This window comes from Pelodiscus sinensis, chromosome 2 (genome assembly GCF_049634645.1).
Source record: "Pelodiscus sinensis isolate JC-2024 chromosome 2, ASM4963464v1, whole genome shotgun sequence".
NCBI lineage: Eukaryota > Metazoa > Chordata > Testudines > Trionychidae > Pelodiscus > Pelodiscus sinensis.
Window position 1 is genome coordinate 252,295,680 of NC_134712.1, and position 26,236 is coordinate 252,321,915.

The 26,236-nt window shown below is 47.6% G+C and overlaps 1 protein-coding gene across 40 annotated transcripts in view; it reads right to left on the bottom strand.

Annotated features, from left to right (window-relative positions):
- The window catches only part of OBSCN (obscurin, cytoskeletal calmodulin and titin-interacting RhoGEF), a 316,457-nt gene that overhangs the window by 71,188 nt on the left and 219,033 nt on the right, over positions 1–26,236 (bottom strand). For all 40 annotated transcript variants that reach the window (XM_075922913.1, XM_075922903.1, XM_075922914.1 and 37 more), the window contains 11 exons: positions 25,073–25,246; positions 23,401–23,560; positions 20,294–20,410; positions 19,057–19,221; positions 17,296–17,454; positions 13,598–13,775; positions 12,153–12,266; positions 9,857–10,024; positions 9,342–9,444; positions 8,719–8,848; positions 5,137–5,242 (listed from right to left, as the gene is read on the bottom strand). In XM_075922913.1, the coding sequence (XP_075779028.1) occupies positions 5,137–5,242; positions 8,719–8,848; positions 9,342–9,444; positions 9,857–10,024; positions 12,153–12,266; positions 13,598–13,775; positions 17,296–17,454; positions 19,057–19,221; positions 20,294–20,410; positions 23,401–23,560; positions 25,073–25,246 (1,574 nt within the window). The remainder of the gene's footprint in view (positions 1–5,136; positions 5,243–8,718; positions 8,849–9,341; positions 9,445–9,856; positions 10,025–12,152; positions 12,267–13,597; positions 13,776–17,295; positions 17,455–19,056; positions 19,222–20,293; positions 20,411–23,400; positions 23,561–25,072; positions 25,247–26,236) is intronic.

Consider the following 26,236-nt stretch of genomic DNA (forward strand, 5'->3'; position numbering starts at 1 on the left):
AACCAAGCAGTGAAGAGCTGGGTTGCAAAGCAGATAGTCAGCTTAACTCAGATAAAAAAGGATCTCTCTGTTTATCCCTGCAATCAACTGTGTGAAAGTCCCAAAATTCTTCCTGAATTTGGATTTTGGTTTGTAAATCAGTTCTCAGTTGACTCCAATGCAGCAGCCAAGTGCTCACAGGGCAGAATTTAAACTTACAAACCTCAGGCTAACTGTGTTCAATAGGATTTACTATTCAATGCTGTGAGTATTAAACAGTGTTTGGCTCAGTGAACAAGAGGTAACAATACAGAAAGGCAAGGAAAAAAAACCAATGGCAATATGAGTCACAAGAAGAACTGGCCACCATCACACCATACAGCCAACTGCAAACAACAATTAAATAGGTGAAACTCTGAGGAACTGTGCTGGGGGGTGGAAGTGGACCAGATCCAATGCTTGTTCTCAAATATAATACACTGGGGCTGTGTCTACACTAGCGCGATCTTGCGCCAAAGCAGCTGCTCTTGCACAAAAACTTGTTGCCTGTCTACACTGGCCACGTGTTCTTGCGCAAGTAAACTGACATTCTAATTTATTAAATCAGGGCTTCTTGCGCCAGAGCTCTGATGCTCCCACTCAGGAATAAGCCCTTTTGTGCAACTGTTCTTATGCAAGAGGCCAGTGCAGACAGGCAACATGAATTTCTTGCTCAAGAAAGCCCGATGGTTAAAATGGCCATCAGAGCTTTCCTGCGCAAGAGAGTGTCTACACCGGCATGGATGCTGTTGCGCAAAAACACATCTCTTGCGCAAAAGCACATGCCAATGTAGACGCTCTCTTCTGGAAGAATTTTTGCACAAGAACTCTTCCGCAAAAGAGTTTTTGCGTGAGAACGTGCCAGTGTAGACATAGCCCGGGATAGACTGTCTTCCTGGTGAAGTCACAAACAATCACAGTCCCGCAAATAAACAGAATTGTAAGGATGGAAAACAAGGGTTCTCATCAAGTCTGTCTGTCTGTCTGTTCTTTGCCAGCAAAGCTGCTTCCCAGCACATTTACTAAGGTAGATCATTAGATGTTATATAACCAATAATTCTTTCGACAGGTACGTGTATTAGGCCAAATTCATCTTTGGTACAACTCCATTGAAGTTACCACAGGGATGACTTCAGCTTGTTTTAACATTAAGCTCTGGAAGGCCCCGACCTTTCTCTCTCTGGCTCACTGGAGCTGGATTGGAGCCCTATTTTGTTCGACAATGCCAGAGTGAACCAGTAACCACTAGCCGCAACTGGCATCTCTCTAGTGTCAGACACAACACAGTGCTTTATTTTGCAGCACGTCTGGTGCGCTGAGGCAATTGCCATGCCAGATTTCTTTAATCAATGCCACAAAACAATTTCTTTCATGTGCGCTCTACAAACGTAAGATATACCAACCTGAGTAATTCCAAGGTGAATTGAAATGCTCACATCTCTATAAACTAAACACTTTTAACGCCGTTTGCAATTTACTTTTTATTATAACATCTTCCTCTATCTTGCTTTCAATGTTAATACATTGTGGGTTTAGCCTCTGACAAGTTAAATGCACCAAGCTATAGCGCTCTGGTGGGTTTTTGTTCACTTTTATCTGCATTCTGGGTTCAACCCATTCGCTCCCTGAGCTGAGCATATTATGGAAACAGCACCTCTCCAGCCAACTATGTAATGGTATAGAGGATCTTAATAAAGTTCTCCCCTGAAATTCTCAATGATTTACTCGCCATAATAGAAGGTCAAAAGGAAGTGAACATATAGCACAGAAAAGTTATTATGCGCGTATGTATGAGATTATCTGTGTTTCTCTGCGGATTCAGAAGTTTAGAGGAAATCATGAAGACGTTCCAACTTTTCTAGGCCATTAGAAACCTACAATGATTTCAAACAGGCCAAATTAATTGTCAGTCAGACGATAATCTGGATAGCCTAAGGTTTCTGACTCCCAACATTAACACCAAGGTTACGTCTACACTGTAGCCTTCTTGTAGAAAAGCTTATGCAAATGAAGCTTGGCATGGAATATTGCAGCACTTCATTTGCATAATTAATGAACAACCATTTTTGCACATGAGGCTTTTGCGCAAGAGACTTTTGCCAGCAGTACCACCAGGCAATGCAAGCGGCCCTACTCTCATGTGTTCTGAGTATGGCTGTCACCTTCCTCTCCGTTTCTCTGCACTTCTGTCTGTCTAACTCCTGAAGTAGCGGGAGGGAGCCTATGCAGAACCATAACCAACCAGGAATGGGTTTATAGAGAGCCAATCAGAAGGCAGCTTGTTGGGGCATCCCTGGTATAAAGGGCAGCTCAGCAGAGCAAAGGTAACTCTCTCCCTGACTAGCATGGGAGAAGGACTGTTGGAGGGAGCAGCACCCAGGACAGAGCAGTGCTGGACAGAGCAGCAGGAGCCCTGGCTGACCACGCTAGACTGCAGCCTTGCCACCAGGGCTGAGTGGGGAACTGGCCGGGGGAAAAGCAGTGAGGGGGAATGAGTGGAGGAGGGCAGTGAGGGGCTGCTGCTCGAGGGGCCCTAAGCCAGGGCCCAGAGCAGTGGGCGGGCCTGGGTTCCCACTCTTTGCCCCACTAGCCGCTGGAGAGGCTGGCCAAGGAGAGGACTGAAGCTTGCCCCCGGGGGAGGGTCTAGACTTGGGATGGCAGCCTGCCACTGTGGCATAGGGCGAGATGAGAGCTGCAAGTACCCGCCCCCCAAAGAGGAGAGAATGGAGTGGAGAGGACACTGCAGTCCGTGGAGACAGCAGCATGGACAATGGACGAGACACGGGCAGAAGAGGGCGCCCTGCTGAGGAAATGAGTTAATTCCCAGACAGGCCAGCAGGAGGCACCACTGTGGTGAGTCCTATCCCATCACAGCCACTCAGCAGATGAGACAGCTTTTGTGGCTTATCCAGCCAGGGGTGAGCATGAGGTGGGGACAAGCAGGGGCAAGGAAACCCTTTGGCCCTGGGGCCCCAGTGGGGAGAACAAGTTCTTCTAGCCCCAGCGGGAGCTGACAGCTCCACCGGCCCGGAGTCTGCAGCAGGGGCACAGAGGCTGCCCCTCCAAAAGTGGTCCAAGTTTTATCCCTGCACACGCCCCTCTGCTGATGGGTAACAAGGGTGACACCCGTGTATCCAGGGTGCTGGTACGATTTGTAAAGTGGGGGTGCTGAGAGCCACTGAACCCATCTGGAACCCTTCAAACCATGGGGTGCAGCAGCACTCCCCCACCTGCCTAGTTCCAGCACCTGTGCCTGTGCAACCCACACTCCTGGTGGGGTTGGGGGACTGCCCCATGGAGTGGTACGTAGACCACTTACACAGAGAGAATGAGTTTGCTCTCAGGTCTCAGCTGGGAGCCAGCTGGCTTGTAGCTCAGGCTGTAGCGGCTCATGCTCCAGAGGGCCCAGGTGTGGTTCCACCAGTGGGCATTACACCTGCGCAGGACATGTTGTTTCAGTCCTGGGGACATCTCTATACTAAACTCTGCAAATCAGAGAACTGTGTCAGAAGCTAAACTAGGCAAAACTATCTTAGGCCATGTGGAGGGATCTCTCTCTAGAGACCAGCTAAAGAGACAGAGGAAACTGCATCTCTCCCCACAGAAGGAACGGAGAGAGAGGCCACGCTCAGGGCTCTTCTATGCCCTTAGCTGTGCACAGAAGGTGAGGGTGCTGCTGGCAAAAGTCTCCAACTACAGTGCACTGGACACACAAAGACCTGGAGTGGAATTTGGACGTGCACAATTGCACGAAGGGGAAAAGTACATTCCGTAGCTATTCGCAAACCTCTGCCATTCGGTGTTGCCTTGGCACTGAAGAGAACGATCCCCTCCCTGGAGGCCTTGCCACTTAGGTTAAATAGAACAAACCCAACCCATTCACCATGAAAGGAATGGAGTCCATGAACGTAGCATGTTTAATGCCAATGCAGCACTTGCTAACAGGTAAATTAATACCTCTTCACATATGTGCTTGGAAACACGGCTGACCCACCAGGTGCATTGCTTTGATGATGCTGTGTACTGTCAACTGTCATTTGAGGAGGCCTCTGTGCTTTAGTTATTGACTTTCCTCCATGCAACTCAGACCCCATTCTGATTCTACACCGAAACACCATTGCTCATTCAAATGCAAAAAATAAAAAATTCACCAGAATTAGGGGCAGCCCCGAGGACAGAGGTGGGCAATGGGGCTTCTGTGGGCTGAATCCAGCCCACCAGGCCGGCAGATCTGGCCTGCAGCCACCCTGCCACGCCCCCGTCCCCAGGCCAATCGAGACCTGGGGACAAGAGTGCGTGAAGTTTCCTCCCTCCATAAGAGTCACGCAGCATCAGAGGGAACCGTCCACTGTTTTAAAACAGCTGGAAATTCTCTCTAGATGCTGCACGCCCATGGCAGGGCAGGGACAGGGGTGAGAGACTGCTCTGACTGGCCGGGGGGGCAGGGGGAGCGTGTGAGGTCTCCTACCGCTGCAGCACCTGGAGGGAACCACCAGCTGTTTTAAAAAGGCTCTCTAGGTGCTGGGAGCAAGGGAGGGAGAAGACTTCATGCACTCCTCCACCCCCAGCCTAATCAGGGCCTGTGGGTGGAGGAGCATGAGAAGTCTTCTGGCCCCGCCCCTTCTGCCAGAGGCCCCGCCCCTTCTGCCAGAGGCCCCGCCCCTTCTGGGGCATCCCGGAGCCACTTGAGAAATTTATGAAGTGGCCCCCTTTTAAAAATGATCACCCACCCCTGCGTTAGTGGCTCTTCGGCATTACAGGCAGAGCTATGCTGTATTTTGGCCAGTAGGGGCAGCAGGGAGCATGGACAGGCACTGCTATGCTACCTAACTGCCACTAGCAGTTACTTGCGCCTCCTTTTCTGTGTAACGTATTCTGTACGCAACGTAGGATACGCTACTCCCTTGATTTCAGTGCTCTGGAAATCAACGAAGTGCACGATGGGTATGCCCTGATCTGCGGTATACGCACACACGCACAGACGAACACACAGCTACACATACACCAGCAGACAACATGAATAAGACTGTACGACAAGATGGCAAATATATTCAACTCTCCAGGAGATGCTGTGGGGTCCTTCCATGGTGTACTTACAGAGCTGGCCAAAGGACATACCTTCGATGGTGATGGCTTGGTCTCCTCTCTTCTCCTGGGCCAGTAATACGGCACTCTGCTGGCAAAGGTCTCCTCCACTCCGTGCTGAGCCTAATCTGTTCACCAGCTAGCAAGAATCAAGCAACACTCAGTAAAATTGGGCATCATTTCATATGGTCACTTGACCTTCCTGCAGCCACGGCCACACGTGCCACACAGGACTCCACAAAGGGCTCAGCTGACTCCGAGGGGCAAGATTCAAGTAACTTCAAGAGAAGTTAGCAGGATCCTGCAGCCCTTGGGAAATAAACTCATGAGGCAGATTTCTTGAGTGTGCACATCCCAATTCAATGCAATTTACGTTAGTACTTTACTACTAAGGATTTTCTACTGGCTTATGACAAAAAATGAAGCACAGTTTCTTTTTTTTTCATAAGAACAGCCACACTGGGTCAGACCAAAGGTCCATCTAGCCCAGCGTCCTATCCGCCAACAGTGGCCAATGCTAGGTGCCCCAGAAGGAGTGAACAGAACAGGCAATCACCAGGTGATCCCTCCTCTGTCATCCATTCCATGCTTCTGACAAACAGAACCCAATAGCCATCGATGGACCTAACCTCCATGAATTTATGTACTTCTTTTTCAAACCCTGTTAAAGTCCTGATCTTCACAACATCCTCTGGCAAGGAGTTCCACAGGCTGACTGTGTGTTGTGAGAAGAAAAACCTGCTACCTATTAATTTCACTTGGTGACCCCTCTTTCTTGTGTTATGGGACCAAGTAAATAACTTTTACTTTCACTACACCAGTCATGATTGTATAGACCTCTATCATATTCCCCCTTCGTCTCCTCTTTTTAAGATGAAAAGTCCCAGTTTTATTAATTTCTCCTCATATGGGACCCGTTCCAAATCCCTCATCATTTTTGTTGTCCTTTTCTGAACTTTTTCCAATGCCAAGATTATCTTTTTTGAGATGAGGCGACCACATCTGTACACAGTATTCAAGATGTGGGCAAACCATGGATTTATACAGAGGCAATACGATATTCGTTGTCTAATCCTCTCTTTTCATAGAATCATAGAATCATAGGACTGGAAGGGACCTCGAGAGGTCATCGAGTCCAGCCCCCCGCCCTCAAGGCAGGACCAAGCTCCGTCTACACCATCCCTGACAGATGTCTATCTAACCTGTTCTTAAATATCTCCAGAGAGGGAGATTCCACCACCTCCCTTGGCAATTTATTCCAATATTTGACCACCCTGACAGTTAGGAATTTTTTCCTAATGTCCAATCTAAACCTCCCCTGCTGCACTTTAAGCCCATTACTCCTTGTCCTTGTCCTCAGAAACCAAGAGGAACAAATTTTCTCCTTCCTCCTTGTGACACCCTTTTAGATATTTGAAAACCGCTATCATGTCCCCCCTTAATCTTCTTTTTTCCAAACTAAACAAGCCCAGTTCATAGGTCATGTTCTCTAAACCTTTAATCATTCTTGTCGCTCTTCTCTGTACCCTTTCCAATTTCTCCACATCTTTCTTGAAATGTGGCGCCCAGAACTGGACACAGTACTCCAGCTGAGGCCTAACTAGTGCAGAGTAGAGCGGCAGAATGACTTCACGAGTTTTGCTTACAACACACCTGTTGATACAACCTAGAATCATATTTGCTTTTTTTGCAACAGCATCACACTGTTGACTCATATTCAACTTGTGGTCCACTATGACCCCTAGATCCCTTTCCGCCATGCTCCTTCCTAGACAGTCGCTTCCCATCTTGTATGTATGGAACTGATTGTTCCTTCCTAAGTGGAGCACTTTGCATTTTTCTTTATTAAACCTTATCCTGTTTACCTCTGACCATTTCTCTAACTTGCTAAGGTCATTTTGAATTATGTCCCTATCCTCCAAAGAAGTTGCAACCCCACCCAGTTTGGTATCATCTGCAAACTTACTAAGCGTACTCTCTATCCCAATATCTACATCATTGATGAAGATATTGAACAGTACGGGTCCCAAAACAGACCCTTGTGGAACTCCACTTGCTATCCCTTTCCAGCAGGATTTAGAACCGTTAACAACAACAACTCTCTGACTACGGTTATCCAGCCAATTATGCACCCACCTTATCGTGGCCCTATCTAAGTTATATTTGCCTAGTTTATCAATAAGAATATCATGCGAGACCGTATCAAATGCCTTACTAAAGTCTAGGTATATGACATCCACCGCTTCTCCCTTATCCACAAGGCTCGTTATCTTATCAAAGAAAGCTATCAGATTAGTTTGGCATGACTTGTTCTTCACAAACCCATGCTGGCTATTCCCTATCACTTTATTACCTTCCAAGTGTTTGCATATGATTTCCTTAATTACCTGCTCCATTATCTCCCCTGGGACAGACGTTTTGTAATTATTCTCAACATTAAGTATGGTTTTTTGACTGCTGCTGCACATGGTGTGGATGTTTTCAGAGAACTATCCACAATGACTCCAAGATTTCTCTCTTGAATGGTAATAGCTAAATTTGTCCCCATCATTTTGTACATATAGTTGGGATTATGTTTTCCAATGTGCATTACTTTGCATTTATCAGCATTAAAATTCATCTGTCATTTTGTTGCCCAGTTACCTACTTTCGTGAGATACTTTTGAAACTCCTCACAGTCTGATTTGGTCTTAATTTGAGCAGTTTAGTATCATCTGCAAATTTTGCCACCTCACTGTTTACCCCTTTCTCCACATCATTTATGAAGTAATTGAATTTATCAAGTAATTGAAACTGCCCTTCACCCCCTCCCCAACTTATATAATTTGATTCTCTTAGTTACTTCCTTCTGCTATTTTCAAAGAAAAGAGAATTTCAAAGGTAGCCACTTTTGGCTGAAGCCCAAACGTGTGCTTTCTTCGTCTGGAATGGAGGGGATCTTTTTAATTAGCTATGGGCCCAAAGCAAAACTCCACATTGTAACATCTGAACATTGCCTGGGGTAGATTTGGAATTGAAACTCAGCTCTGACTCTGATTGCAAAACTGCCTCATTTTTATACAGGTTGAACCTCTCTAGTCCAGCATCCTTGGGAGTTGACCAGTTCCAAATGAGAGAATTCTCTGGATAACAGGAAGTCAATATTATCTAGCAGCATTACCAACACTTCCTCTGCTGACTGGGCTCTTAGAAGACATTTAGGTGTAAATTAGAGCTAAATAACAGCATAGAACACTGAGAGCCAGGACTTTGGTTGCTATAAACAAACTTTATGGGACAGCAGGAAACTTGGCCACACTCATGAAAAGTGGACTTCTTGCTAACTAACATCATTCTGGATGATGGATGTTTCTGGACCAAAGAGTTCTGGATGGGAGAGGTCCAACCTGTATTATTTGATGAACCAAAATTTCAGATCTGAGTATCCCTGAACTTTGGTGTATTCAAGATCTCGATCTAAATTATACAGTTTGCATTTATCTCTCCTTTCCTATGAGCTCCTTGATGTTCTGAGTAATGCTTCAGATGTAATAACACAGTCAGAAAATCTGTCCTGAGCAAGAAGAAATTCTTACATTATGGTGGGTCAAAGAACAGCTGCTGAAATCAACTTACTTCACATTCGTAGTGTCCCAAGTCCTCCCGAGAAGCATTTTTGATCACCAGGACTAACACGCCACTCCGTGGCTCACTGAAAGTCTGGTATTTATTACTGTCTGTCAGCAAGGCACCATCTTTATACCACCTGTGCATGGAAAATAGCAAGGCTAAGGCAAGATGTAACACATCTGTGAATCACTCTCCCGTCAAACCAGGGGGCAGAGCAATGCACGGGCAGGCAGGAGATACAAGTTCAGGTGCCAGTTAAGCCTCATGTTCTGCATTTTCAGGGATGTGAAACACTGTGGGGGGGAGCACACTCCTCCCCCACAGAAAACAGGTTTGCATGGTTCCCACAAAACACCTCAAGTCAATGCACAGAGCAGGAGGGCCAGTCTCCAAAGGATGCCGCGGAGAATGTCATGATGGACTGTCCAGAAAAGCTGTTGGTGAAGTGGATGCTTGGTGAGCGAGGACAGTTCAGGGAGTCCCAAAAGTACAGCACAGATTAGATCCCATAGAAGCCCATATCAATGATTATTTGCAGGGTTTTTCCTCTCCCACACGTTTACTACAATAAAATGCACAAGGAAACCCCACCCCCATTGGGTTTCTGACAAGGAACTTCAAGAACTGACCTGATCTGAGGGTAAGGTGCTCCTTCGATGGTGCAGGTAAACTGAGCATCTTCGTTCTCAACATAATAAGCATTTCTAACCTTGTTCACAAACCTCGGCGGCACTAGGAAAGAAGAAGAACCGTGTAACCCAGAGGCCCTGAGATCACTGAGAAGAGCCTCTGCTGCGAGGCAGGTGACTTTTAGCGCATGCGGTAGAGGCTCATGGCTTTAGGCCCTAAGTTTGCAGGTTCAACCCTGCCAGCTGATGACTTGGGTCTGTTGGCTTTACAAAAATAATAAACATGACAGCAGTCGAGAATGCCGGCGCCGGTCTGTGGCCTGTCTGAGCAGAGTGCAACCAAGAAAAAGAGCTGACTTTCTGATTCACTCTACCTGAGCCTTCAGAGGGTGGTCCCTAGAGGACACGCCAGGCAACGGGACCTGCCTGTGTGTTTTAATACATGCAATGAGTATATTACACAATGGTAAGTGGGGAGTAGCTCTTTAGAACAATGTCTCTGTACAAGACTTTACCTTGAACAAGGATCTTTCCTAGTGTACTGGCATTACCAGCCGGACTGGTGGCAAAGCACATGTATTGTCCTGAGTCAACATTCGTCATATTGTCCAGGATCAACGTGCAGGAACCATCAGGATCTTCTATTACAATGTGGTGGGGATCCATCTCCACTGGCTTGCCATCTTAAAAATGAAAGAAAGATCCCACATTAAACCCTGCAGGAGCTTAGTATCAGTTTACAGCCTGTTTGGGCACTGTCCCCTTTTCTTCCACTTTGGGCCCTGGCCACCCAGGAAGGGAAAGGCATAAAGGTCGGGGGCTTAGGTGTAATGGCCTAACAATAGCTGCACGTTGCGTGAGGTCAGAGTTGCTGAAGTCTGTCTTGTGTGGCGGAGGATCTAGCTGAGGACGACGTGCTCTACAAGGACAAGACTGAAATCAATGAGAGGCACGTGAAACCGCTTTGTATCAGGCTGTGACGTTATCGGATTTTTGATGGGCACACGCAGCGCACGGTTGCACCCCCTGCGGTGTGTCTGCCCCAAATGTGGTACCAAGGGGGGGCTGAGTGAGGAGTGTGTTGAAAGCTGAGGCTTTGCGGAGTCTGTTTACACTGCTCAGCTGCCTGTCTGATTTTTGTCTGAGAAGTTATGAGTATCGGCGATGGATCGGTATTTGAGAGGTTTGCTTCTGAGAGAGATCAAGAGGTCTTGCCCGGCTATTGTGGAAGGACAGATACTCAAGCGAATAGCAGGGCTTCTCCGACAACGGACCTTAAGTGTTGCCAGTCCACATTTGAGGAATTTTGCAGTCAAGCAGGTATGCCACAGCTGTTTGCCCAAAAGGACATGGAGAAGCGACTTGCTCATGTGACATACTCCATGTTGGGAGGTACCTTCCCACAGAGAGAACAATGGGATTCCCTCCACACGGGCAAGGTTATAAAAAGGGCCAGAGACAGAAGTTCCTCCTGCAGTCCTCTTACTAAAGGTGCCTCTGCTTATTTTCTGGGAAGACCCTGTGTGCTGCAATCCAGCCTCACAGACTACAGTTCCCATGAGCCCTTGGGAAAAACAGGAAGGCAGTGAATTTTGTATGGGAGATCTGAGTCTTTCCATGTGTGTGACTCAGCAGTCTGTGGACTCCTCCCTCTGTTTTTGGAGCAGAAAGGGAGCTAGGCTGCTGTGGAGGAGTTTGATCCAGTGCGGGAGCTGTTATGTGGCAGTAACCAACTGGGACAGCGAGCCTTTGGAACTGGGATCTAGCAGGTTGCTTCTGACGGGAGGCCCTTTGGCTGTACTTGTGTCTAGAAGCTACTCTGCATCCAGCAACAGCAGGAGACTGTGAGTAACTGGGCATCTTTGGGGAAATGCTACCTGGGACAGACCTCAGAGATACAGACTAACTCTGGGTTCAAAGAGAGGCAAAAAGGCCAACCCAGTGACCCAGAGCTGCTGCATAGCTTGGACCCACATACACCCTACGTTCAGAGAATCTCCACTACAGCTGCAGCTCTTCAAGTAACCCGGGGAGGAAAAAGGGGGTTACGCTCCCTTTTGTCTTCACTCCAGCTCATCACTTCAGAAGCAGCTTTGCTATGAACTGGGCCCAGAAGGACCGATGACCTAGCCTAACAAAGGATGTACCGCAGAGACTTTGAAGATAGCAATGTATTCCATCTCTACTAAGAACCTGCACCAGGAACGTTGTGACAGGCGTATGTAATTTGATTCCTTTAGCAGTTCTACTTTCAACCTTTTATTTCTTTCTTTTACTAAGAAACCTTTAGATTTTAGATTCTAAAGGATTGGCCCAGAGAGCTCTTTTGGGTAAAATCCGAGGTATAAATTGACCTGGGAATGTAGCTGGTTCTTTGGGATCAGAAATTGGTGTGATTGGTTTTCATAACCTCTCACCTGTGTAAGGTGAGGCACAGGTTGTGGCACAGGTAAAACTGGAGTATCTAGGGGGTTATTCCTGTGACTTCTTACTGGCCAGAGTGTCAGCTGAAGTGTTCTTTGTGACTGGTTTGGTGCCTTATAAAGGAGAATCCTCAGTCTTGGACTGAAAGTAGCCCTGTTCCTGAGCAATAAGCCCTGAGCAATTGCCCCTAGAAACTGTCATATTACACAGGTGTAAAAATTCAGCAAAAATGTTTTCACTGAAAGTAAAAACTGTAATTATAATATTGCTGGGATAACATGTGTGATTCATGTTAAATTATCAGCTACCAACAACTTTGTATGGAACACTGTGAGTGCAATGTACACCAGGAGTACATCTCTCATGGAAGGATGATGTTGGCTGTACCTTTAAACCAAGAGACGACTGGCTTAGGAGTGCCTGTTACTTTACAAGCCAATTTGACAGTTTCACCGAGCTCCACTGTACAGTCAGCCAGTTCTTCCTGAAAATCTGGAGGAACTAAAAAAAATAAAAGATTTATCAGGCATGTTTTGCAGCCCTGTCAGAAGAACGACTAATGCGATGAAGGACAAGGACATGCAGGGTGGCTGAGTTTTGTGAAAATTCTGAAATGGAGATTTTATTAACCCCCAACAGATTCTACTGACTTCATGGTGTTACGAACTGTTTGTGGACAGGGATCTTCAAGCGTCGGCGAGGGATTTTAGAGCTGGGGGACACGAATCAGGCCTGCAGACAGGAGGGGCAAAAGAGGCAATTGCCCCTGGACCCCGCCATTTAAAAGGGCCCGGGGCTCCTGCCTGTTGTTACCTCTACTGCCATGACAGTGGCAATCAGAGCCGTGGGCCCTTTAAATCACTGCCAGAGTGCCATGTGGCACGTTCCCAGGAACTCTAAGGGCTGGGTTGGGGCGGGCACCATGGTCTGGGTTGCGCTCAGGGTTGGCTGCCTCTGGCTCCACCCCTTCTGCCTGTGGCCCCGCCCCTTCTGGGAGTGCAGAGCCGACTTCCCCACACACACTTTGCCGAGGAGCCCGGCGAGGCGGTGGGCTCCCTGACAGGAATGCTGAGTTTTATCCTGGTTCTGATTTACTCCATAGTGTTGGCAGACTTTCAAAGCTGACTAGTGGTTCTGGGCAACTCCATTTTTGGTTCCCGAATGTGGGATCCCCTTAAAGGAGCCAGTTTTTCAGAACATGCTAAGTACTGTACCTGCTTGTTTCCACACTAGCTTATTCCGCACTGCACCCTGTTCAAATACATTCCATATTTTAACATGCACATGCAGAGGTTGTAAAAAAGGATTTGCAAGCCTCACTGTATAAAAGTTTGTAGATGATACCAAGCTGATATTAAACTTCATCCTGTTTACCTCAGACCGTTTCTCCAGTTTGTCCAGATCAGTTTGAATTATGACTCTATCCTCCAAAGCACTTGCAGCCCCTCCCAGCTTGGTATCATCTGCATACTTCATAATTGTACTCTCTATGCCAACATCAGTAGGCTTTGGTCTTGATTTTGCGCCCATTGAAAAAATATCTGATTTTGTGTCCTATGTAGACACTGTGTTGCCCTCACTACACACACATAACCCTTATGCCTCTCATGGAGGTGGGATTATTATGTTGTAGTAGGAAGGGAGGAAGGCTGTATTATAGGCATTGACATAATTAGAATGATATAAGCTGCCTTATGCCGGGCTCTGGTGGCTCTCTCTTCCATGCAGAGCTAAAACTTAGCAGCAAAACCATTCCTCGCTTGCACTTCTGAACTGGAGAGGCATCGTTTTGTTCTAGCAGCGTGTCAGTAAATCTCCCTGAGGATACTCACTCCACACGGGGAGGCTGATACGTTGCTGGATACCACAGATTTCCTTCACCCAGGAGTTCTTGATGATGACCGTACGAGCTTGAAGTAGGTACTTGCGGACGGAGTCTTCTCGCTCATGCCAGATCTCAAATGCCCGCTCATCTCCTTCCACCATGTCATTCACATCTATGTGGGTCAGCTGGGAAACAGAGAGGACAGTCAGAAAGTCAATGCAACGTCTTCTGACAGAAATCCGACGTGAGTCTGTGATGGATGGGGAAGTGCTGGCCAGCACCCAATGACTAAAGAGTTAAACTCAGGTAGCTAGGGGATGTTGGCAGAAAGCCAAAAAGGCCAGTGGTAGAGACTGTTGAAACTGAAATTGAATATAGAGACCTGGCTCCTGTTCCTTTGTGTGATTTCTAAGATAGCAGCTGGAGGAAAAATAAAAAAAACCAAACAGAATGACCACGCCTACAAGAAAAATTGGGCATGGGAATGGACTGTGCCTTGGAGTATGGATCAGTACCGATTGTGAGTAGAGGGAAAATGTATATTTAGTGGCTATCAGGTTCTTTTTCTTTTTTTTTTTTGCTGTTTGGTTAAACTTCTCTGTATGAAATCCATGTGCTTCCCTCCCTCCATTCACTATACCTAAGCTGTGCCCAGAGACACCATTTTTTTCTCCGTGTCTTACTCTGCTCTTTCCTCAGTTGCTCTGTAACACCTAGCAACCAAGTAGGCGTTATCAAGTGTAACTTTTTCTTTTGTTAATAAAATCACCTTTTTTAAGGCAATGATTTGATTCTTGTGTCCGGGAAGGTAACAGGAGGTCTGTGGGTGCCTGCCTAGCCTGAGAGGTCAGCTATCAGAGAGACAGTTTGTTTGCTGTGTTTTTTTGTTTCTTTTTTTCAAGCTCTCTTGTGGCAAAAGAGCTTGGGGTACCCCTTGGGAAGAAGGTCAAGTGTTTCTTCCTGGTTTTCAGAGTTTTATTTAATTCACTTGATGGTGGCAGCCTATCTCCCAGGGCCAGGAATCTGTGACTCTGGGGAGTTTTTGTAAACAGCCTCTAGAGGCAAGGTATTTTAAGATCTCTTGCAGGCCCCATCTTCTGCACTTAGAGTGTCAGAGTGGGGAATAGCCCTGACAGAGTCTGAACCAAAACCCTGGCTCCCACTAAAGCGTCAACATTTAGGAAAGTTCAGCCCTGAATCCCATCTTTGTGAATCAGAACCACTTCCATAGAAACATAAGTGGGGTAAGTTCTAGCTAATCCTCCATTGCCAATGCAGAGCTGTCATCTAGAACACACTGGGGGTGCTTCTCATTTACATCAAAAGGGCATTAAAGTGAGTGTAAATGTAATTGACACCCCCTTGAAGGCCCTTTACCCTGCCTGAGCAGTGTAAAGTGGCCTCTGGGTAAATGAGAGTTAGGCTCACTGTGTAGAGCTTTGAGTGTCTACCGAATTGTACATAGCAAACAGGCAGCTTAAAGTCTCATCTCTGCGAATTGTTATCTCACTCCAGGAAAAATAATGACGTAGTGTGAAAAGACTATTCCCCATGAGCGCCAGCCAGTCTCAACAGAAAAGCAAAGCTGAGATCTTAATGATCGAGGAGGATGGACAGTGAGAAACAACACAGGCAGTAGCTACAGGAAGAGAAGCTGCATAGCAGTTCCTCTATGGAGATCAAGACAATCCCATTAGGAAACACAGACCCTGCATCGGATTGCTAAATAAGACGGAGATGGGGATTTTTAAATGGGCCTAGGGGAGTGAGACACTCAACACCCAGTGACTTGCAGCAGGAGTTGTGCTCTGAGACTCCACTATTAAGTGCTTAATTATATGCACAATTAACCCGTGACACTAATTGCCATGGAATGTTGTGATGGACAAATGTACAGCTGGGTTCCAAAAAGAACTAGCTAAGTTCATGGAGGATAAATCCATCAAAGGCTATTCGCTAAGATGGCAGGGCTGTAACCCCATGCACAGGGTGACCCTAAACCTCTGGTAAAAGCTGGGAGAGGTAGACAGGGTGGATCACTCCAAAACTGTCATGTTTGGTAAACTCTCCCTGGCTATGTCTAGACTGCAAGCCTCTTTCGAAAGAGAGCGTCTAGACTGCACGTTGAACTTTCGAAAAAGCGGCTTGCTTTTTCGAAAGAAAGCATCCAGTGAGTCTGGATGCTGTCTTTCGAAGAAGCCCTATTTACATTGAAGAACGCCTTCTTTCGAAAGAGGAACTTTCGAAAGAAGGCGTTCTTCCTCGTGAAATGAGGTTTACCGCCATCGAAAGAAAAGCCACGTTCTTTCGATTTAATTTCGAAAGAACGCGGCTTGAGTCTGGACGCAGGGGAAGTTTTTTCGGAAAAAGGCTACTTTCCCCGAAAAAACCCCTGAGGCTGGACACAGCCCCTGAAGCTCTGCTACTAGCCATGGTCAGAGACAAGATACTGAGCTAGGCAGATCACTGATCTAACCCAGCATAACAGCTTTTATGTTCTCACATGATTGTTTTTAAACTATGTGGATAAAAGTCTGAAAATGGGCCTGCTGAACCCCCCTTTTTGGGGGGGTAGAGGGCAATGACTGTAAATACAGCATGAGACTGACATGGAAATGATTCCAATTTACCCTTGAAAATGCTACAGAGACCACCTTGGTCCAAATTCATTGCCTGAATATAACTTTTTAGCTATACCCTCACTCCTGCACCATGAAAGTCTGTGAGTTTGCTCGCTGGTGATTTGCAACACATATTCTACCTTACCTTGGAGTTAGCCAATGGATTTCAGGGATGATGCAGGTTCTATCTATAGTATAGGGCAGGGGATGGGAAATCACTTTTGGTGGGGGGGGGGCACTCCGAGATTTTGGAAAGTGGTCAAGGGCTGCACTTTTCTATGGAGGAGATGTGGGGTCTAGGATGGAGGTTGGGTGCAGAAGGGTGCATGGGGTAAGGAACGGGAGTGCAGGAGATGGTGTTTGGGTGAAAAGAGGGGGTTGTGACTTGGGACAAGGGGGTGCAGAGGGTTTGGATGGTGACCTGGGGGAGGGAGTTGCAGTGTAGCAGGGGTAGAGGTGCCAGAGGCAGGCTCTGGCTGGGAGGCACTTACATAAGTGTCTCCTGGCCAGCAGCCCTGCAATACCCCCAAGGCAGGCTGGATTCCCTGCCTGCTGCAGCCCCAGACTGCTTGAAACTGCAGGCTGCTCTCTCCATGTGGTTCTCCGCTCCAGGAGGGAGAAGAGGCTTGTCTTGCCCCCATCCCCCAGCCAATCTCTCAGCTCCTATTGGCTGTTTGTTTCCAGCCAATAGAAGCTGAGAGATTGGCTGGGATCAGTTCTTATTGGCTGGTTGTTTCCAGCCAATAGGAGCTGAGGGTTGGGCTGGGGGTGGAGAGATCACACAAAGTCTCCCCCGCCTGCAGAGCAGAGAGCTGCATGGACTGCGCTTTAAACAGCTGCATGCCTGAGAGTCCCGGCAGGGTGGGCTGTGGGCAGGAGCTGGTGGCTTGGTGGGCCAGATCCGGCCTCCGGGCCATATTTTGCCCAGCCCTGGTGTAGGGGATTTTGAAAACAAAAGACTCAATTGAAAAGATGAGTGAAATGTCATGTTTTCTGATGGCCAGACCCTGCTTACTGAGAGAGAGAAGTAAATTGGAAGAAGAGTGAAATGGAATTGCTGGGGAGGTAAGTGTAAAGGTCCCACCTTCATCATGTTCTTGAAGATGTAGCTGTAGGTGTCTGTCTTGGTGTCTCGCTTGGGTTTGCAGATCAGAATGTAGTTCTTGAAGAGGAAAACGTGCCGGTTGTGACCTTTCCAGGCCATTCTGGCTCCCGGAGCGCCTTCCCACACTATGAAGTGACCCTGGGAAAGAAAACAGGAAGCAGCGAGTAGAAATGACAATCGCTGAATTATTTTCATGGTGTCTCGCCATCATTTTCCAGCTACTGAACAGCAACTGGTCTGTGTTCCATCCTCCACCCCATCCGTCTTGGCTTCCACTGCAACACAGCAAGTGATTGTTACCATTACATGGGATGGGCTCAGAACAAGCTGCTCCTAACTGGGTTCAGAGTTTCAGTCCCAACATTATCTTTTAAATCTTTCCTTTGCCGACTGATAAAAATACAGGACGTAAGTCTCCAGGATTGCCAGTCAGGCATCTTTCACCACTGCCAACGCCATTAAAAGTTAAATCTAATTTCAAATTGTGACCTATGTGGTATCTTGAAATTCATCCATCCATCCGTTTCTAAAGCGTCAGGTAAAGACACAGACAGAGTTTCTGGAAGTATTTGGATTGTGAGGACTAAGCTAGTGAGAAACAAATCTGATTTCACATGGAGCACACCCAACGTTACCCATGTTGAACTGAATGGAAATGTTATTTTAAAACTGAGCTTTAACAACAGAGGTGTGTTACTTGGGAAAATATATGCAGTGAAAACTCTTAATTCCCTAGGAGTCATTGGATAAGTCTCATCAACTTCGATGAGATCAGGATTGGGTCTGTATAGTTTTGACAACTGCAGACACCGAAATCAGTCCACAGGAACAGGAAATGGGTTAGTAAATATGCCCCAAGCAGGATTTCCTGCTGTTTGGAAGGTGAGTTGTGAAGACAAAACACTCATGTTACCCACAGGGAGGGGCATAACAATTATTCAGAGCCTCCCAAGCTTAATCAATCCAGGAGGTCCATTTCTGTCACATTCTGCAATTTATTACATAAGAACATAAGAATGGCCAGACTGGGTCAGACCAAAGGTCCATCTAGCCCAGGGTCCTGTCTGCCCACGGTTGCCAATGCCAGATGCCCCAGAGGGAGTGAATAGAACAGGGAATCCTCCCGAGATTCCCCCCCCCCCTTCCTCCCGTCACCCATTCCCAGCCTCTGACAAACAGAGGCTACGGACAGCATTCCTACACATCCTGACTAATAAGTATTGATGGGCCTAACCTCCATATCTAGTTCTTTTAAAAACCCTGTTAAAGTCCTGATCTTCACAACATCCTCTGGCAAGGAGTTCCACAGATTGACTGTGTGTTACGTGAAGAAAAACTTCCTTTTGTTTGTTTTAAACCTGCTGCCTATTCATTTCATTGGGTGACCCCTAGTTCTTATATTTTGGGAACAAGTAAATAACTTTTCCTTATTCACTTTTTCCATAGCTGTCATGATTATGTAGACCTCTATCCTATCCCCCCTTAGTCTGCTCTTTTCTCAACTGAAAAGTCCCAGTCTTATTCATCTCTCCTTATATGGCAGTCATTCCAAACCCCTCATCATTTTGTTACCCTTTTCTGAACCTTGTAACAGCACAGAATTAATGCATTTTAGTAGGCGTTTACCTAATTTTCTGTTTCAAATGATGGTTTATAAAGAAGCTGCTGAAGAATATGGACCATATCAAAGGTAGGAAGAGCATTAAGCACGCTTTGTCCTCATTCTGAGGTTCTAATTACCTGTCGGATGGGTTCTCCTAGAATTTCCAGGGTCCCTGGATAGTTCTCAATGAGGGAGATATGGAGGTTGTTTTCTGCACGCTGGGTGAGGGCTGACACAACGGCATAGGCCTGCTCCAGCAGCGCACAGTTTTGGCTGTTTCTTGCTTTGTTTCGGATTAATTCCTGCAAGTGAATAAAGCCGTTGTGACAGGACATTTCCAAGAGTTTCCTCAGGCAGGCCTTTGAAGGAGTCTGTAATCCAGATCTCCGTGCGCGGACCCCTTTGCCCCGCTCTTCCACCATTTGTGGGGGAGCCTCCATGAGAGTGGGTTCTTTTCATCCCACATGCATGGCCTCTCCGATTAACCACGCTGTGCTGAACTTCAATTTGTTATCACCGACAGAATTGCCTGGCCCCTGGGTGAGGTGGAGGAGGGAACAGCTCTGTGCCCCCAGAAGGAATAGGGTCTTTGGTAGCAGGGGCATGGCTGGAGGCTAGCTTCCCTCTGCCAGCCCTTTAGCACCACCTGGATTGTGCTGTGCACCCCTTTTCCAGCCCTTAGCACTAGCTGGGGCTGTGACTGCTGCCCGTGCTGAAGTAGAAGCACAGACAGCCAGGAGCCAAACCTTTTGAATCGCCGGGCCCCCTTTGCTGCCTCTTTGCCTCTACCCCTTGTCAGTGTGCTGGGTTATTACTAAGGCTACATTTATACTTACCATTCCCGAGATCGATCTTCTGGCATTCGATTTAGCAGGTCTAGTAAAGACCCACTCAATCAAATGCTGAGAGTGCTCCTGGTTAGTACTGGTATTCCTCAGTTTGCAAGGAGTAAGGGAAGTCAACAGGTCCGTTTGCTCCTGTTGAGCTCACACAGTGGAGACAGTGCCAAGCTCGGCTTAAAATACGTCAGCTCCAGCTGCGTTATTAACGTTGCTGGAGTTGCGTACCTTACGTCAACCTTCTGGGTCTAGCTTGGCCTGAGAGCAGATAGCCGTGGATTTGCAGGGTTCTAGAGGCAACATTTGTGTCTGCATCCATACCTGAAAAAATGCCCCACAGATACCCGCATCCACCTCTGCGGATGCCTGTGGACATAAAGTGGATAGCCATGGATTCATGGGGCTCTGGTTATATGGTGTGAAGTCAGTGAAACTGAGAGAAGGGTCAGCTCCCTTTTCCCCAAAGGCTCCCCGAAATGGAAGGGAAACCCCTGACACCCGAGTGCGAAGAATATGTATCCTGGAAGCTCTTTACCTTGATTATGATTTGATACTGTTGGATCCTGTTTATTGGTCTCTCTAAATAGTGCTGCAGAGGAGGTATGGGTGGCTGAGAAGGATCTCCACTGGCCAATGTTTCCTCTGTATATCTCTGGTGACAAATACACAACAACAAAGAAAGGGTGTGATGGAAATTATGGCTGAAAATGAGAAGATCACACAACACAGGCCTAGATACCTTCGTTGTCCCAGCAAATAAGTGTGAGCACAATAAGGAAGAATAAATCCCACAATCCTTTGTCCCTTCCAAAACTGTTGAGCCTCATTGCTCTCTGCTTTCTGGCCATCCTTTGCCTGCTGGGTGTCTGCTTGGTAAGCCATTGGGAGGAAAGTGAACTTTCTCTTCTAACTTGCCTCTTAATGCTGTAATTAATAACAACACATGGCGTGCTGCTTGGAAATTGCATAGTATAATTGGAAGGAGCATAGTATAATTTTTTCCCCCTGCTTACAGGAGACATCTGAAAAAACAACGAGGAATCTTGTGGCCCCTTGGAAACTAACAGTTTGATTAGGGCACCCGCTTTTGTGAGTAAAACCCACTTCCTCAGATGCATGGAGTGGAAGTTACAGAGGCAGGGACAGAGATAAATACTAGCATAACAAAAAGGGGTTACTTACTGAGTGTAGGACCAGCATTAACGAGGCCAAATTGTACCCTCAAGTTCACTTGCGGTATAGGTTATAAGGGTGCCAAAGCTCTCCTTAGATTCTGTTAGTTATTATTGCAAACACCCTGGCTGTGTCTAGACTGGCCAGTTTTTCCGGAAAATCAGCTGCTTTTCCGGAAAAACTTGCCAGCTGTCTACACTGGCTGCTTGAATTTCCGCAAATGCACTGACTTCCTACTGTAAGAAATCAGTGCTTCTTGCGGAAATACTATTCTGCTCCCATTCGGGCAAAAGTCCCTTTTGCGCAAAGCTTTTGCGCAAAAGGGCCAGTGTAGATAGCTCAGATTTGTTTTCCGCAAAAAAGCCCCGATTGCGAAAATGGCGACCGGGGCTTTTTTGCGGAAAAGTGCGTCTAGATTGGCACGGATGCTTTTCTGCAAAAAGTGCTTTTGCGGAAAAGCGTCCGTGCCAATCTAGACGCTATGTTCCGAAAATGCTGTTAACGGAAAACTTTTCCGTTAAAAGCATTTCCGGAAAATCATGCCAATCTAGATGCAGCCCCTGTGTATTGATTGAGTCCCCAGTAATGGTTGGCCTCTGACGAGAGCAGACTAAGATCTAAATGAGCTTGTGAATTTTCAAATGCAAGTTCCCCAGTTTGATTCAACTTGACTGTGTGTTCGAATGTAGCTATGGCTCCTGATGGTAACATCCCTCTGAATTTTGTTGCCACTATTGAGACCTTCATCCCACTGTGACGATTTCTAAACTTTGTTTATAATCATTTCCTACGTATCTGTAGTGAGGCGTGTGGCTTCCCTCTGATCTAGAACGAGAGGAACCAGATGGGCAGAGCCAGACCAGCCTCACCTCTCCAGCAGGAAGTGGAAAGGTGGGACAGGAAGTATAAAAGGCAGCACCTCCAGATGATGGGACAGGAAGTAGGAAGGTGGGACAGGAAGTATAAAAGTTGGGACAGGAAGTAGGAAGGTGGGACAGGAAGTATAAAAGGTGGGACAGGAAGTAGGAAGGTGGGACAGGAAGTATAAAAGGCAGCACCTCCAGATGGTGGGACAGGAAGTATAAAAGGTGGGACAGGAAGTAGGAAGGTGGGACAGGAAGTATAAAAGGCAGCACCTCCAGATGGTGGGACAGGAAGTATAAAAGGTGGCAGTATCTCCAGCTCAGTAGGAATCAAAATAGCGAGGGAGACAGATGAATCCTGCTCTCTCCAGGCTACTGACTTCACTGCCGAGCCAAGAGACACCCTGCACCCAAAGGAGCCTGTATCCAGAGGGGAGTTGCTGGGACTGCTGCTGCCTTTCTGCCCCAAAGAGCTGAGGACACCCATTGATTTGAGGCACTGAGTGCAGGAGTAGAAAGAAGCAGACCAAGGACACTAGACTATGTTCTAGTTGGGTTGTTGCTTGAATCCAGTTCAGCATGTTGAAGCTGGATCCCCTAACACTCTGCCATTGTTAGGACCCTGAGCTGGGACCCAGTGCAATAGGGTGGGCCTGATTCTGCCTAATGCTAACCCCACCCCAGGGGTGACAGCCTCCCCACCACAGGGCAAAAGCTCTGCACCTCCCTGCCATCTGCTAAGACAAAAATGTGCTGCTCTGCTTTACCAGAGGGCCAGAGACCATAAACTGCTTGTTTGCCCCACCCCTGTCTGTGGGCTGAGGATCCCATGCCTTTAGTCCAGCCAGGATGCTAACATCTGGTCTGCTGGTTCCCCTGGCACTAAAGAGTGATCTTAGTGCTGTAGTGAGGTGGTGTGGTCTCCCTCCAACCCCAATCACCGTATAATATAACATTTGCATCTCCAAATGGAATCTCTAGCTGAGGGGTGGACAATAATTTTTGCTAGGGAACCACTCCAAGGTTTTGGAAAGTGGTCAAGGGCTGCACTTTTCTGTGGAAGAGATGCGGGGGGTCTAGGATGGAGATTGGGTGCAGAAGGGTGCACAGGGTAACGGACTGGGGTGCAGGAGACGGTGTGAGGTCTAAGAGGGAGTTTGGGTGAAGGAGGGAGGAAGAGGCTTGCATTACTCCCATCTCCCAGCCAATCTCTCACTTCCTGTTGGCTGTTTGTTTCCAGCCAATAGGGGCTGAGAGATTGGCTGGGATCAGTTCCTATTGACTGGTTGTTTCCAGCCAATAGGAGCTGAGGATTGGGCTGGGGGCAGGGAATCACACAAAGCCTCCCCCCTCCCTGCAGAGCAGAGAGCCGCACGGACTGTGTTTTAAACTGCAGCAGCTGCGTATCTGGGGGTCCCGGCAGGGTGGTCCGCAGGCTGGAGCCGGTGGCGTGGCGGGCCAGATCTGGCCTCCGAGCCATATTTTACCCATCCCTGCTCTAGCTATTTAGGGGTATGAGCCACCATAGGCTTTGCATTTCATAAAGCTGCGGGGTTATAAAGGCTTAACTCCCAAGGTGTGGTATGGACTTTGGCTAACACACTACCTTGTAGAACTCCTGAATGGCTTTGCTGAGAACGACAGACTCGGCCTGTACCCGTCCCACCAGGTACTGGATGTACTTATCAAAGGCCTCCTCGTTCTTAAGGAAGCACATGGCCACGTCGTCGTCAGTGTCGCATTTCTGCAGCTCTGGGAAGAAGTTGCTGTGGAGGTGGAAAAAAGAGGGAGAGCTGAGAAGAAGCTGGCACAGTGAAAAGAGAACATAGGCATGGTGGGAACCTCACCATAGCTCCACACCATGAGCGTGTGTGTGTGTGGGGGGGGGGGGGGGAGGTTCTCTCCTCTCCCTGTAGTAAGAGAAGAATTTGGCCAGGATGAAGGGAAACTCTTTGGTGCACTTCTGTGGTAAATTTCTCCTCAAGGGAGAGGGCCGTGTCTGGGTTTGATGGCTAAGTAGCTTAGCTACACTTGATTGCAGCATTGCGTGAGGGGTTGAACATTTAGTGGTTGGTCTCAATACAGGCTCTGAAGCAGTAGCTTCCTCCTCTGAATATTTTATTTATTTATTTAAAATATTGTTACCCTGCCTCCCTATTTAAAATAATTTGAGGCGGCTTACAATGTTTTTTAAAACACGATAAATAAATATATATAAAGTAAAATACAAGACCCCAAAGTGTGTGTGTGTGTGTGGGGGGGGGACATAAAACCTGCTAAAACACCTCAAGATGAGGGACTCAGACACACACACACACCTAAACACCAATAAAAGCACGGGTAAAAAGGGTGGCTTTGGCCTGGTGCTGAAACAATGCCAATGTTTGGGGTACAACGGTTGGGTAAAATACCTCAACTGCCTATAAAGTGATGGCCAGCTGCCTGTAAAGTGATGGCCGTCACACTCCACAGGCCTTCAGCCATGTGGAGACATTCTGGGATGGTGCTTGGAGACCATGGCTGTGGCTGGCACATTTTATCCCCCCGCTTCTGCTCAGATTGTTGAGGCTGCTGGGAGGAGAAATCCGTGCTGACAGCCGTGCATGGCTTTTGCAGGGCAGCCAGAATGTAAGTGCATTAGAAGCATTATTTTTTCCCCCTCTGATGGTAAAACAATGTGTCACAATTTGGACCTTAGTGAAACCAGCTGGTTCATTCAAAGCAGGTGTTGGAACTAGATGGGCTATCTCAGTCCTTAACAGTGTCAGAGTCTTGAGCTCCCATCCTTTGAAAGAAGGGGCTGTATATTTTATAGAAATTTTATATTTCTTCAATGACATTCACCCAGCAGCAGCGTTCCCTGTAAGCTGTGCACTTGTGAGGAGCGATTCAAATGCTCCCCTGCTGATTAGCAGTGTGCCCAGAGCTAGGTTTTTAGTTTATAGTGGTGGTGCACATTCATACATGCTTCAGTGCATATAAAATGTATTCCACACATAGATGGGAAAAAAATCTTCACATGGATTGAAAATATGAGGGGGAACATTGCCCACCAGGGCAAGAAATGCTCAGCAGAACATGAGGCGTTTTAAGACTCTGGGAATGTAACAACAATTCTGCTTTCTGAATCCCATCCTGTGGTTTTGCGCATGCTTCCGAAAATTCTCCCTTCCGGCCGAGCATTTCCTGCTGTCCGGGGTGTGCCAGATAACCACCGCGATTCTGCCGCTAACATGACCAGGCATTGATTTCCCTGGCCTGCAGCCAGGTATACCTACTTGGAATGAAAGGTTGCAATGGCACTGACGTTTCGGAAGATAGTTGATTTCTGGCTGGCAACAGTGTCTGGGACATCGGGGCAGCTTTCTGTGTACTGAAGGTGATGGGTCTGGAGGAATTGCAGATCTTTGACAAACTCCTCCTCAGAGTTCAGCAGGTCCTGAATAACGAGGCTAGAGGGACAGCAAACAGACAAACGTTGTTCGGGACGGGCTGATTTCCCAGAGGGGCAGGTTCAGTTTATCCAGGGCCCAGCGGCAGTGTGCCAGCATCCTCACCTGGCCCTAAAGTTAAGCGGAACTGAGGGTGTTCGGCACCTCAGAGAACCAGGCCAGGTTCACCAACGGGAAGGGGGGGGGGCAAATGGGGCAGTGGACCAGGGCCTGGTGATTTAAAACAGCCTGGGACTCCTGGCCACCCTTTAAATCACCGCCAGAGCCCTGTGGAGTGTGCTCCCGGCAGCAGTGAAGGCTGCCTGTGGGAGGCTAGCCCCGCCCCATCCACCTGAGGTCCCCGCCCCTTTCTGGGGTGTGGAGCTGGGCCTCTCTGCACCTTCTCCAAAGGCCCAGCATGTCTGTCTCCCCTTGCTCCCCCCAGATCAGGCCCTCAGAGAGGAGACTACATGGGTCAGTGCACAGCCTTAGGGATGTAACAATCAGAATAAGGCTTTGGCTGCTTTTCTCCCTGTTAACTGAGTGACGAGGATTTGTAACCCACACCCCTAGTATGGGTCATGATCCTATGCAGTGCCACTTAGAGCAAGAGATAAGAATAAGGGAGGGCTATAGCCTAAGCCAAGAACCAGCTGGCTTTATTGCTCAAGCTGTAGAAACTCCTATACGAAGCTTTAAAGGTCCCAGGTTCAAATCCACCTGGTGGCAGTTATAAGAGCTATAAAGCCAGCTGGCTCTCGGCTTCGGCTGTAGTGCTCCCTTATCTCTTGCTGTAAGTGGTCTAAGTGCTACTTCATGGGACTGTGGCCCATACTAGTGCTATGTCTATACTCAGGGCTTCTTGCACAAGTACAGCTGTTCTTGTGCAAGAATCTGCAGAGCGTCCACACTGCCTGCCCGCTCTTGTGCAAGGAAATTTACAGTACGGCGTGGTAAGAGAGGGCTCCTTGCGCAAGCACTATGCTCTTTTTTTATCAGGTGTAAGCTCTC